General features: G+C 29.6%; 1 protein-coding gene across 1 annotated transcript; it reads left to right on the top strand.

Moving 5' to 3' along the window:
* Window positions 1-3,525: 3,525 nt before the first annotated feature.
* On the top strand, window positions 3,526-5,881 carry LOC126660558 (BURP domain protein RD22-like). Its single transcript, XM_050354124.1, has 3 exons — window positions 3,526-3,591; window positions 4,840-5,014; window positions 5,229-5,881. Exons 1-3 carry the CDS (start codon window positions 3,538-3,540, stop codon window positions 5,879-5,881), a joined length of 882 nt encoding a protein of 293 aa, XP_050210081.1. The 5' UTR covers window positions 3,526-3,537.
* Window positions 5,882-13,928: the final 8,047 nt, after the last annotated feature.

The raw sequence follows: 13,928 nt of genomic DNA, 5'->3' as shown, positions 1-13,928 counted from the left end.
TTTACTGTTGCGTACAAGTTGAAATAAATAAAAATCATAGATTATAATGAGAGACTCTTTAAACAAAGACCGGCTAGCTAGTTGACCCAGTAAGCTTCCAAAAATAAAATGAAAAAAACAAATTGATACGGATATTTGTAAGGCCTAATTACTCAAAAACCCCTCACCTTTAAACTTTTTTTCAATTCCACCCCGACGTTGAAAATTTGTCAATTTTACCCACTTTTGAATTTTCCGTTTTCAATTGTACCCCAATATTTTAATTTTTGTTAATTTTTTTACTTAAATGATGAAATCATTCAATTAATTAAGTTTAAACATGAAATTAAATTCTTTTTTATTCAAAAAAGTACAAATAAGTCCTTTATTTTTAAAAACTAACTAAAAACCATAATCAAATTAACACTAATTTAAATTCTTAATTAATTTAACTAAATTTAAATAAATTTTAAAAATATACAATTAATATATGTGAGACATGGAGAATGTTTTAAACAAATTTTCAAACGCAAAAGACGTTAATTTAATTTTTCAGGGTACAATTGAAACACAAAAATGCAAAATAGGGTAAAATTGACAAATTTTCAACGTCAGGGTATGATTGAAAAGGGGCTAAAAGGTCGGGGTTTTTTAAGACATTAGGCCTATTTGTAATATGTTAATGGTATGATGTTTGACACGAAATTATTTAATTTAATTTATACTTTTAAATATTTATCTCCAAATTTTTTTATTTTTAAATCAGATTATTTAATAATTTATATTTTATTGTAAAAAATAAATTTAGAATAATTTTATCGCAACAATTAAAGAATTTTTTAATTTTTTTTCGCATCCTTCACCTCCGATTTGTATTTTACGCGTTTTAAAAGTATAATTATGAGGTAATTAAACCCAAAAATATTAAAAAAATTGGGTTATTTATTTAAAAAAGTATAAATTAAATGACTCCGTGTTATAAATTCAGGAGACGCACGCGTTGACCCTTTATTATTTTGTTTTGGCTTAATTACTTAAAAAAAGCCCCACCTTAAACTTTTTTTTCATTTATACCATAACCTTGTAAAAAAATCATTTGCACCCAATTTTTGGTTTTTATGTTTCATCTCTACCCATACTAAAATTGCCACTTTTCAATCGGAAAAAAATTTAAAATAATCCTTTAATTTATATTTATATACTAATTAGACGTATGGTATAATCTTTTATTTAATTTTTTTAATTTTTTAATTCTTTAATTCATTAAATTGTCAATTATATTTTTATATTGGGTAGAGATGAAACCTAAAACCCTAAAATTGAGTATAAATGATTTTTTTACAAGGTTAAAGTATAAACGAAAAAAAAAAGTTTAAAGTGAGTTTTAAGTAATTAGTCTTTTTGTTTTCTATATAAATAATACTCCCTCCGTCCCACTCTAATTGACAAAATATGGAGTTTTTGGTGTCTCATTCTAATTGACAAAACTAACTTAACTATAATTTTATCTTTTAATTTTCCATCTTTACCCTCATCTTTTTATGGAAAAATGGTGAATATTTAATGAGAATTTGACTAAGATACTAATAGCATTAATTAGCTCCATTATCAATAGAAGGGTATAGAAGTAACTATGTATGTCATTTATTAGTTTGTATTGGTTATTGTAATTTAGTTATTTTGTCAATTAGAATGGGACGGAGGGAGTATATTTGTTTGTAAATAATTGACAAATTTCACCCCTAACATCATAATGTCTCGAACTCCACACACATTGATTTTAAGTGAGGTATTCGTACCACTTGAACTTGAGTAAAATTAATTTTAATCAATTGATGACGATTAGACTAGAAAAACTAAAATCGGGTTAATAGATCCAAGTCTATATAACTATGTGAATCTATTTGATCAACGATTCTAAATTTCTGAATCAATTTGATACTAACAGAAGTATTTTAACCCAATTGATTCGGTCATATAAATTTGTAAATTTATTAAAGTGGAATGAACATTTTATCTTTTCTTTATTTATGTTAAACCAAAAGTAATTTAACAGGTGGAAGATAATTAACATTCCAGATTTTTTGATTAAAAAATTTAGATGAAGTTTTGAATGGGCTATTTTAGCATACAAGTTTGTGTTGCAAATTCTAATAAAGTAATTTGATCAATTAAAATTGGGATTTTTTATATATATAAATTAAGAGGAAAAGCGTTTGTGAAAGAAATTGCACCGATGATTTTAACAGTTTGCTGCTCTGCGTTTATACTATTTGAATTACAGCTTGTTGGTAAGGACGTTACATGAGATTATTTAATGCATCACTCTCACGTCGTGAAATTCCTTAATCATAGAGTAACTGGTACTTGTAATCATTATATTTTGGCTTAACGGTTTAAAATCCAAAAAAGAAAAATCATTGCACTTTTATCTATTTTTTTCGATGAATTTAATCTTTTCAATTTTTCACCTCAATACAATGCCTATTAATTTTATTAGGCTTTCTAGATCACTTTTAGCTTCAGACTCATTTTTTTTGTTTCAATTCAACCACAGAAAATTAGAGAATTTAGAATTAAATTTTAATGTTATATTTAATTATATTAATGTTAGATGTTAAATTTTAAAATTATGAAAAATGGCTTTCTTGGTTATTAGTAGAGCTGTCTTATTTTATAATTCTTTTCATTCTCGTTTTCCTTTTTCGGGTTTAGACGTTTTTAGATGTTTGGATTATTTTGTAAAGTACTCTTGATTTTTTATTATTATTTTCATTCCCCTTCCATTTTCTTATTGTTGAGCTAATAAATAAACATTTATCCGAAAAAAAAAATAAAAAGTGAAACAATTAAATTGATTAGAAAAAATTTGGCTGGAATTGCAACAAAATGATGAAATTGGGATATTATTACCAAATTATAAGGTGTTGGTTAAAATTACAACAATCCACAAAAGTTTGCATTTATTTTTATATTAGACCTTTTTAAAATTATAAAATTTAACTTCTAATTAATCTAAAAAAATTAGAAAACAACAAAAAAATTAATTTTTTTTTAACTTTCAATAGTTGAAGAAAAAAAGATGTAATTTTAAAATTTAGAATGAACAGGAAAAGGCAAATAGACGGTAACTAATTGTTTGAAGAAAGTTCGATATATTTGCCACGAACAGTGTATTGCGAGTCTGGGACGACACATTTGTAAACTTTGAAAGTTTTGGATGGATTTGCAAGTCCAAAAAATTCTGATTTTTTTTACACCGTTGGACCTTATATTTTTATTTTTAAGCATTTCTTGAATTAATAACCCAGTTTATAATTCTCTCTCAAAAAAAAAAAAACCCAGTTTATAAAATACATCGTAAAAAAATCTAAGAATTCATTAATTTAACATCCTCGTTGGGAAGATGTTTGCGTGTATTTTAAGAAAACAATAATTTATAAACCATAATTAGCCGTCCAACTAATTTATAATTCTAACATATAACTTTCCTTGCCTATATAAAGGACACTGAAATCTGCTGAAGAAGTACACTGAAAAACTAAAGCACATAAAAAGATGGTTTTTAGAGTTGCATATTGCATTCTTTTCTTTTATGTTCTAATCTTGACGGTAAATTTTAATTTCATTTCACTTATTCTCTTGCCATTATTCAAAAATATTGTTCGTTTTTTATTGAGCAAATTATTTTAAGACCCCTCATGTTTGTTATAATTTACAATTTGATACCCCTTTTTTGAAAATCAAACGATTTGGTATCTCAGTTTTGATTTTATAAATTATATGGCCCTTCTGTTAACTATAGATACCAAATCGTTAACGGAATGAAACGTGATATACCAAATCGTTTGCAAAACGTTTGAAAATGGGGTACCAAATCGTTAAAATAATTAAATGTGAAGTACATCGTTTACATAATTGAAACTGAGGTACCAAATCGTTTGAAAGTAAATATCAAATTATTAACGGAACTAACAAAAGGGCCTTATAGTTTAAAAAATCAAAATTGAGGTACCAAATCGTTTGATTTGCAAATAAGAAGTAACAAACTGTGAATTATGACAAACGTGAGGGGCCTTAAAGTAATTTTCTCTTTTTTATTTGAAGAGCATGAGGTTCATGAGGTTCATGTAAGTCAAATTAACTCTATTTTGATAATTTAATCTATAACTCTTTGAAATAAGTTCAATTATATCTACTTAATATTTTATGTTAATTTCAACATGTTTATATTTTTGCCTTATTAAGTTATGTAAATTCTCACACGTTTGTGTTTAAAATTTTACGGTTTCTTTGGCACGCTTTGAAAACAAACGGGGTGATATGATTGTACTTATTTTGAAAAAATATGCACTAAATTATCAAAATAAGCTAAATTTATTTTAAATGAGTACGTCCATGATTAGTTCAACAACTGGATGAACTATTGGTCAAAATATAATTTTTTTGACAATAATAGGATTATTAGGGTTAATTTTTTTTACGGCTACTTATAGATTATTACACTTCGGTTATCATTATTTTATTTTTCATGTTTTGGTTATCCTAATTTTATGTTTTCAACAACAATAGGTTCAGTTTAGTCGAATTATCGTTTATGTTACCGACGAAAAAATATGTGACATTCAATTTTTTTGTTGCCACGTAGGCAAATATTGGTCGGATTACTTGCAACAACTCTTATTTTGAAAAGAAAGTTGGATTACGATTTACGAAAGTAAATGAAATAAAATAATAATAATTGAAGCGTAAAAAGTATATATTTCAGATAGTTTCAGTATTTTAACCCGTTTTTTTTTATGAATAAAAGAAAACCGGATTACTATTAAATTCTAATTTGTTGTAATTTCACATCTGCAGAGTGGTCATGCAAGAGCAATTAGGGTTGTGACAAACCAAGAGCATTTCCACAAAAATATGAAGCAAATTATAAATGAAAAATCACTTGATCTATATTACAAGATCTTAAATGAGCTATTTAAAAGGCCAGCTTCACCTATACCTCCACCTCCTCCGGGTCCTCCAGGATTACCAGGTAAATATTGCTTAACCACATAAAACATAAGAGGAACAATTAAGAAGAAAACATTAGATTTTCTTTTTTCTAAGTTAAATTAATTTTAATGTATACATGTTTTATAGAAAAATATTAATCGACTTTCTTAATTTTAGTAAATTTAATTTTTTTATATACTATACAAAAAATATATTTTATCTCTTAATTTTAATTTTTAATTACGCTACTGCAGGTGAAGGTGTGCAATTTGACGATTTTGTGCTTGATTTTATAGAAGCTTCATATATTGGATTGTTCACTCCTCGTAATGTGTATTCCGGAAAAGTTTTACCCATCTATTTTCCAATAAAAGACAATTCATCTATTCTTCCTTTCACTATTCCTCAAGAAATGGTTCATCCTTCCATTACTCATCCTTTGTCTGAACTCGCAATGATCTTCAAGCCCTTTTCGATCTCTTGTCGGGATTTCAAGAGCCTATCCAATAACGCTGATACATGCGAAATACAACCCGAGGATGTTGATACCAAGATTTGTGTAAGAGATACGGAGTCGATTGTTCAATTTATTGATCGCTTCTTTAAATCAGACGAAATAGAAGGTAGTTTCAAGGTTTTAGAAACTAAACAACCAAAAACTTACTCGACTGCGTCTTTGCAAGAGTATGTTGTTATAGGAGATCCGGAAGAGATTGAAGGCGAAAAAAAAGTAGTTTGCCATCCGATGAGTGATGCTTTTTATTGCCATTTCGCTTCTATGACCAAGGTTCTTAAGGTCTCGTTAGCAACTGAAAATGGAGATAAATTTGAAGCTATGGCTGTTTGCCGCATGAACCATAATTCCGATAGTATTTTGGATCAAACGATAGCGTACACACCATTTTAATGTAATTTGATTAAGTTAACAGTACTAATCATTCATCCATTAAATTGTTTAGTACGAGGAGTTTTATAAGTCAATGGTTTATTTCTTAATGACAATGACATAACCATAGTTTATTTTCGAAAACATTGTCATAGAGAATCTTCAAGAATTTTTTTGGATAAATTAGAATCTACTTAATTCAAAATAATGTACAATTTGAATAGAAGTAATCAATTTTATTTTAGGGTGAATTACTTAAACCCCCCTATGATTTAATGAAATACACTAACTCACCCCTTGGTTTTTGTAATTCCACTATGACACCCCTCATATTTAGATATATTATATGATTACACCCATTTGTTAATTTTTTCATGAGTCAACTTGGTCAAAGGATTATATTTGACACTTGAACTTATTTTTTGTCCACTTTCATCCAAAATTGTCAATTTGTTTTTTAAATATGAAATTAATTGTTTAATTTTTTAAAACAATAATAAATTTAATAAAAAATAATAAAAATATCATGTAAAATTTCAATAAACATATATTTATATGTTTTATAAAAATATTCTAAAATATTTGTAAGATTTTAACAAATAAATTATTAGCTAATCACTTTGATGTTGAATATATTAATTTTTTTGTGAGAATCATTTTACTAATCATATTGATATATAAAAATTACTAAAATTTGAGAATTATGAATATAAAATTTATCTAATATATCCACGGTTAATGGAATTTATTGACAAACACATTTTAATAATTTTGTCTTTAAAACAATCTCTAATTTTTTTAAAAAATTTATATATGTTATAAATATATATTTTATTAAAATGTTACATAATATTTTAATTAAATTTATTGTTATTTTATAAAAATAAGTAATCAATTTATTTTGATAATTTACGGATGAAACTGGATAAAAAATAAGTTTAAGAGTCAAATCTAATCTTTTGACCAAGTTGACTAATGATTTTTTTTACAAATGGGTGTAATCATATAATATATCTAAACATGAGGGGTGTCATAGTGGATTTACAAAAACCAAGGGGTGAGTTAGTGTATTTCATTAAAACATAGGGGGGTTTAAGTAATTTACCCTTTATTTTATTTACCGTTGAACTTTTCATTTAATTGAAAAAAAATTGTTTAGTATTAACACATCACTTCAATAAGTGATTGCTATCCAATTTCTTACTTACTCTTATTTATTTGGTACCTTATATGAAAGTTTGTCATTATTTGGAAATTGGAATCTTTTGTTTCCCACGTATCTCTATTTTTTTTCCGGCAAAAATAAAGTACTAACTCTTAGAGTCTCAATTTTAAAAAATTTCCTTTAGTTCGAAAACTGTTAAGGGGAACGATGTGTTGCAAGAATTCAGTCAACCAGAACTGATGGTTCCTTTCTCATTCTCGTCAATTTCAGCCGAAGCGGTTGCGGTGGATTGACTCTCTTGTTCGGTAATGGCAACCGTTAGAAATATACACACTATTTTGAAGGCGAAACTGGTTTATGTTCCAATTTTGTGGAGTTTAAAAAGATTTCATTGCAACCCCAAGGCGTAGATGAGTTGGTAAGGCGCTTTTCTAGCTTAAGTGAGGTCGCGGGTTCGAACCGTACTCATGTATGCAGCCGTTTAAAACTTGGGGCCAGAGCTTTGCCTCCCGCAAGGGACCTACCCGGCTCGAGTGAGGATTAGTCTGAATGTGGAAGGTTTAAAGGTGCCGTTTCATAGTTGGAACCCGTTCAGGACACCTCATGCTCAGATAAAAAAAAAGATTTCATTATTTGAGGCCAATGAAATTTTTATTACATTCTCGTCGAAGAATGCGTCACCAGCATTTCTAAATAGCCAACATTCGGATTTGACACATTTTCAGTGGGGTTTCTAATGGGTACTTTAATTCATTGCACCTTGCATGGATTAATGTTACAGACGCCCTCTTGTTGTTATGGTCAGAGGAGTTCTTCATAGAAATTAGTAACATCGTGGATGAATCCGTTAAGGTACATCCTTTGGTTTTGCTTAAGGATAGGTTAGACTAGGGATCGGTTTTAGTTTGTATTTCTGTTGATTTGGTGAACGAATTCGTTGATATCTCGTATTTGTATTACCGGTTCCCCATACACGTTGTAGAAACCGATCTGCCAATGGTCTTTGAAGAGAGTGTACAGGATGATAAAACGGCTGGTGTAGCTGCTGATAACGATCGATCTGCTGAATGGAAATTCACATGACGGGCTACCTATCTAGGTGGTGGAGGAAACCAATTCACAAAGAACTTGAGCAACGGTCCTGACTTACTTGTGTTAACTCCATTCGTCACTACGAGAATCAAATTTGAACGTTGTTGAGGAAGATCCACAACATATGGAGTTGGAACGAGTAGTATAGGACTATGAAGTCCGGTTATCGATCTCAAGAAGAAAGTCAATCTTATCAAATAATTAATCTATTTTACATTGTTTAGACATTAACAAAATAGGATTACATTTAAAATTAAAGTAGATGCAATGCAAATATAATTTAAACCAACTAATAACAAGAATGAGCAAAAACTGAAATTAAACATGATCTGAATTTATGAAATTAAAATTAGGAATTAACACTATTTAAATGACATTTAATTCATGGATTATGGTTCAATTTGATCAATTGTGGTTCAAGCTATTCGTAGGTACTAATTAAGCTCACTCGAGTCAAAACCAGCGAAATCCTAAATCAATCCACAAACAAACATGTTACTCACTTTCGTGTTATAACAAATTCGATCAATCAAAATCAATAAGATTAATTAAGCAAATCCAACAAATACCTAATCAATAATCCACTCTCGCATAATTAAAATTATAGGCTATTAATCATAAGTCTATCCTACTCAAGTTTTCTCAAGTCAAAATTAGAACACAAAGTAATAGTTTAAATGGTCAAAATAAATTTAAGCATTAGGTACAATAATTAACAAATAATTGAAATTAAACTTCCATAACCCAATGCAATCAAACCAATATATTTCAATAATTAATCCTTAATAAGAAATTTAGGTACCCAAAATCCAAAAGCAAACAACAATGATGATATGAGAATACATGGCAGAAAGAATCCAACAAATAATCTCTGCAAATCAAATGTCTTCTTCTTCTCCTTTATAAGACTTAATGGTGAAAAAATCCAAATTTTTAATTTTTACAATAATAGTTAAATTGCATTTTTATTACAATGATATCTAAATTGCATTTTTTATATAACATCTTTTGAATTTTTCGCCATTTGTGACTTTTAATGTTATTATACATCAAAAAATAATAATAGCCTAATATTTTAATTGAAAATAACAAGTTTGACCACCAATTTGGCTATTTTTGCAACAACAAAATGCGATAAAGTTCAAATATTAACGTCTTAAAAAATGAACAAACAGACCCCGAGTTTGACTTATAAATGAGACATAGGGACCTAGTTGTCAAAATCAGGGAGCCTCACATTTTAAGAGTTAAGTGCATATTTAAATCTTTTCGGATGTTTTTTTTTTGATGAAAAATGATCAATTCATTAGCACATCCACAAGCCGTGGAAGGCGAAAAACGAAGCAAATAGAGAAATCAAGAACTAATACAAAAGAAATCTAAATTTCTAATTACATCAACACTAGAAAAAGGAAAACCCGGGTGCCAAGATTTATAAAAAAGAACCGCCTTCATAATAATCTTATTCACAATCTTCTCCGTAGTAATGAACTCATTATTGAATATTCTCATGTTCCTTGCCTTCCACAACTCCCATAGTGTGTAAAACCATGTCAGGATCCATAACTCCTTATAATTCTTTTTAGCCAACATAGACCATTGAATGAAGAAATTCTCCAAAGAATTAGGAACTACCCATAAGTTATTACTCAAGCCCATAATGAATGACCAAGTTCTCCATGCAAAAGAGCAATGAAGGACTATATGAATAGGTGATTCAGCAACTAAGCAAAAAGAACATAAAATAGCATCTTGAGCCAGGAAACCTCTTCTCGCCAACACTGTTCTGGATGAAATCCTGTCCCTCACCAACAGCCAAGAGAAAAACTGAATACGAGGTGGTAAAGTTGTTTTCCAGATTAAACTGAAAAGAAAAGAACCTGTAGAAGTCGGAACCTGCAATTTCCATAATAAGCTCGCCATTGCAGCCGAAGTAAACTCACTGTTGTTCATCCAAACAAACTTATCTTGCTGCGTTAAAACTAATTGCTTGTTACCAATAAGTCTCCTGAGACGATTAAAATCCTCTAACTCTCCTATTCTCAGCCGTCTCTTCCAAGACAAATTTGTAAAGAAGTTATGGTCTTCTGCGTCAACGTGAAGGTTGCTCAACACCTGCTGAACCAAAATAGATGGGGACCTGGATTGCTTAAAAAGATTACTAAAAGAGTTAAAAAGCTTTTCACCTCCTAACCATTTATCATTCCAGAACCTAATTCTACTACCATTGCCCAGAATTCCTGTAATATTTGAAATGTACAAATCCCAAGAAGCTTTATGGACAAAACAACCAACAAGAATTCCTTTCCATAGAGGAGAAAGATTAGAAGATAAAATTGATTCCAAATCAAACCAGCAATCAATGTCACAACTTGTGCAAATAACCGTGAACCATAAAGAACCAGAGCTAGCATTCATCAATTTCCATAACCACTTAAAGAGCAAACATCTATTTTTCACACGTAAAGGAACGATATTCAGACCTCCCTCAATAAACGGAGTACACACATCTTGCCAAGCGACTTTACTGAAATAAGTACCCTCCTCAGAACCCTTCCAAAGAAATCTCCGCATATATTTTTCCAACGTATTTATCACAGAGGTAGGAGCAAAAAAGGAACACATGTAGTAAACTGGATAACTACTAAGTACAGACTTAACAAGAGTTAACCTTCCAGCCGGATCAAAAGATTTCCGCGCCACGAAGACAGCTGAGTTGCGAATTTTTGAGTAACCGGATCCCACTGATTTGCACTCATCTTTTTTATGACTAAAGGTAATCCCAAGTAAGTAATAGGAAAATCCTCGATTTTGCACGAAAGAGTATCGGCAGCCAACGTGAGAGAGTGATCATCCACATTAATTCATGTTACCGAAGACTTGTGATAATTAATTTCCAGACCAGAAACCAATTCAAAACATCTCAAAATACGCCTCAAATTCCTCAGCTTTTCCAAGTCGTTAGGAATGAATAAAAGAGTATCATCCGCAAACTGTAAAAGCGAGACAGGTTTAGCATAACCATCTATAAGAATCCCGTCAATCAAACCTAAAGAAATCGCTTCCATAAAAAGAGCATGTAAACCCTCTACTGCTAAAACAAAGAGCAAAGGCGAGATTGGGTCTCCTTGCCTGACACCTTTTTTCATAAAAAAATTCTCAGAAGGACAACCATTAATTAAAACAGCCAATTGTGATGAATTGAGAAGAGAGGACATCCAAGTAATCCAAGTATCTCCAAATTTCAAACGTTTAAGCATAGAGATAATAAACACCCAAGAAACAGAATCAAATGCTTTCTTGAAATCTTTTCGGATGTTGAGAGCTTACTTTTTCATCGGTCAAATCTTAAAGGCATAAATAGCTCTTTTTCCAATAATAAATGTTCAATAGTGTTATATTTCCACATTACAAAACACACAATTGTCGTTTTTTTGGTAACAAGAGAAACCCCGCCAGAGCCCGGCCACCTTTAAGGGCGGAGCCCGACCACAATGTCGTTGTTAATTACTCCCCATTTCATCAATTTATTTTTTGTTCTCCTCAGTTTGGTCCTTTGCCAAACATCAATTACTTCTGCTTGCTTTGGTATATAAGCATCCTGAATAGAAATACCAGCAAAGCTCTTCCACTGATCCAAGGACTTAAAAGATATGTCCCCATAACATATTTGAAACTCTCTATCATCTCAACCCTTAGCTTGATCACGTTTCTTTTTCATCTTTTATTATTAATGATATATTATTTGATCAAATTATTGTTATTTTACAGTCATTCAGCTCTTTAAAATTCAAAAAATTTAAATTACATCATTCATTTAAATAATTCATCTAATTATTAAATTTTATTTCAGCTTTCTTTCTCATAATAATACAAAAAATGGTACCAAATAAGTCAGTCATTTTCTATTTTTTTTATCGTGCAAAATCGTAATCCAAATTCAGTATTCTATCATTGATCCATAAAGTGCCAAAAACTGCGTATGCACTTTGCCATAATACATCATTTTAATGTAATTTGATTAAGTTTATATTCACACATCATCCATCCATTTAATTATTTAGTACGAAGAATTTTAATACAATGGTTTATTTCTTAATGACTATGACATAACCAAATTTTATTTTTGAAGATGCTCTCATTAAAAAATCTTCAAGATTTAGAGTAGTCATAAATAAATAGATTTTGAAAAATTGAATGAATTTATGATAAATTAATTAAATTAAAATAAATTTATAATGTTTAGATAAATTTTTAAAAAGACAAAATTATTTGGCATTTTGGCACCATTAAGCCGAAATGATATAAGTATGGTTAACCACACAAACACTATTACTATATTTTTATCTTCTATATAGGCAAAAATTGGCCTAAATCAGAAGGTAACGTTTTGTTGTTATAAAAACGATAATTAAGTTATTAAAATATAACAAATAAAACGTTGACAAATACGCTGCAAAAAAAACCAATAATTTAGTAATCGCAAAAATAATCAACTCTAAACTTAATCTGCAGTTGTAGTGTCAAAAACTTGACGAGTCCTAGCTAAACAAATTCGTTTCAACTTTTAAAAAATATATGCTACAAAAAAATATTAATAATGACAAAGAACTATACTTTCGTATTAATACACAAATTTACTTTTATTTGCATAACTTCTACTTCTACTAAATAAACTTCCAATGGAGCCATCTTCATCTTCTTCTTCTTTAAAAGAACAAGCTCTTTCCTCATCAATTCTTCCGATTTTTCCAATTCCGACACTGTAACTCCTCCTCATCAACTGCATTTCACTGTCTTTTTGAGAGAACAACCTTAAAACTTGTACAAACTCTTCATCATCATCAACTTTTCTTGAAGAATTAACGCTAAAACTCTTCGGTAATCTGACGGCTCCGCCGCCTAAGCCTCCGTGGCCAATGTTTCCGCTATCAGCAAAACTTAGCATGTTTTTCACATAAAAATCTCTAGCCTTGCAGAAAAATCTAACGGGTAGTTTCGTAATTTGCATGAACTTGCTTAGCTTGTTTGCTTTGGTTCTCATCGTTCTTGATTACTGTAAAATGATTCAAGTTTAAAAAATTTGAACTCTCAAAAAACAATGTTTAGAAAATTTGATTGTGGGTGGTGATGATTTTATTAATGGCGAGGACTTGGTTTATATATATATATATGTGTGTGTGTGTAGGGTTTTAATCAAAAAAAGGTTGCTGATGAAGTTGTTTCTTGGCAATAACGGTAGGGTTAATTTGATTGACCTCATTATTATAGAGTAATTAAATTAATTAATGCACGTGAATGATCAAACTAAGAGTATAATAAATGTTAACAGTGTTAAAGTAATTAAGTTGATGGTCAACTCAATGGTGCGCTGACTATGATTATGATGGTTGAATTTTCTTCTCAATTTCAAGTTTAGAAATGTCAAGTCTTAGTGACTTGGTCAGTCGTTTAAGCCCCGAACCGGTGTAGAATCGGTATGGCTGTTGGTGGTGGTTGGACCGGTTATATAAAAATAAATTTATATTTTATGTATAAACTATATAAATTATAAAAAAATATTTTATATATATTATAAATATAGACATAATTACAAAAAAGGCCAATTATTTCCGCGTTTTATCAGTTATATCCAAAACTTTAAAATCGGCTCATTTAACTTGTTTTAGCATATTTGATAGTACATTTTATCGCCAATTTTTGAATCAAATTGATTTTTTTGCCAACATGTCTGTCGTGTCATTGCTAACTCAGCAAATTGCTGATGTGGCAACACTCCTAACCCAACCAAACCACATAATAATCCAACTA

This window comes from Mercurialis annua, linkage group LG8 (genome assembly GCF_937616625.2).
Source record: "Mercurialis annua linkage group LG8, ddMerAnnu1.2, whole genome shotgun sequence".
Classification (NCBI taxonomy): Eukaryota; Viridiplantae; Streptophyta; class Magnoliopsida; order Malpighiales; family Euphorbiaceae; genus Mercurialis; species Mercurialis annua.
Note: the sequence above shows the minus strand (reverse complement) of the source record. Positions and strands in the feature narration are given on the sequence as shown.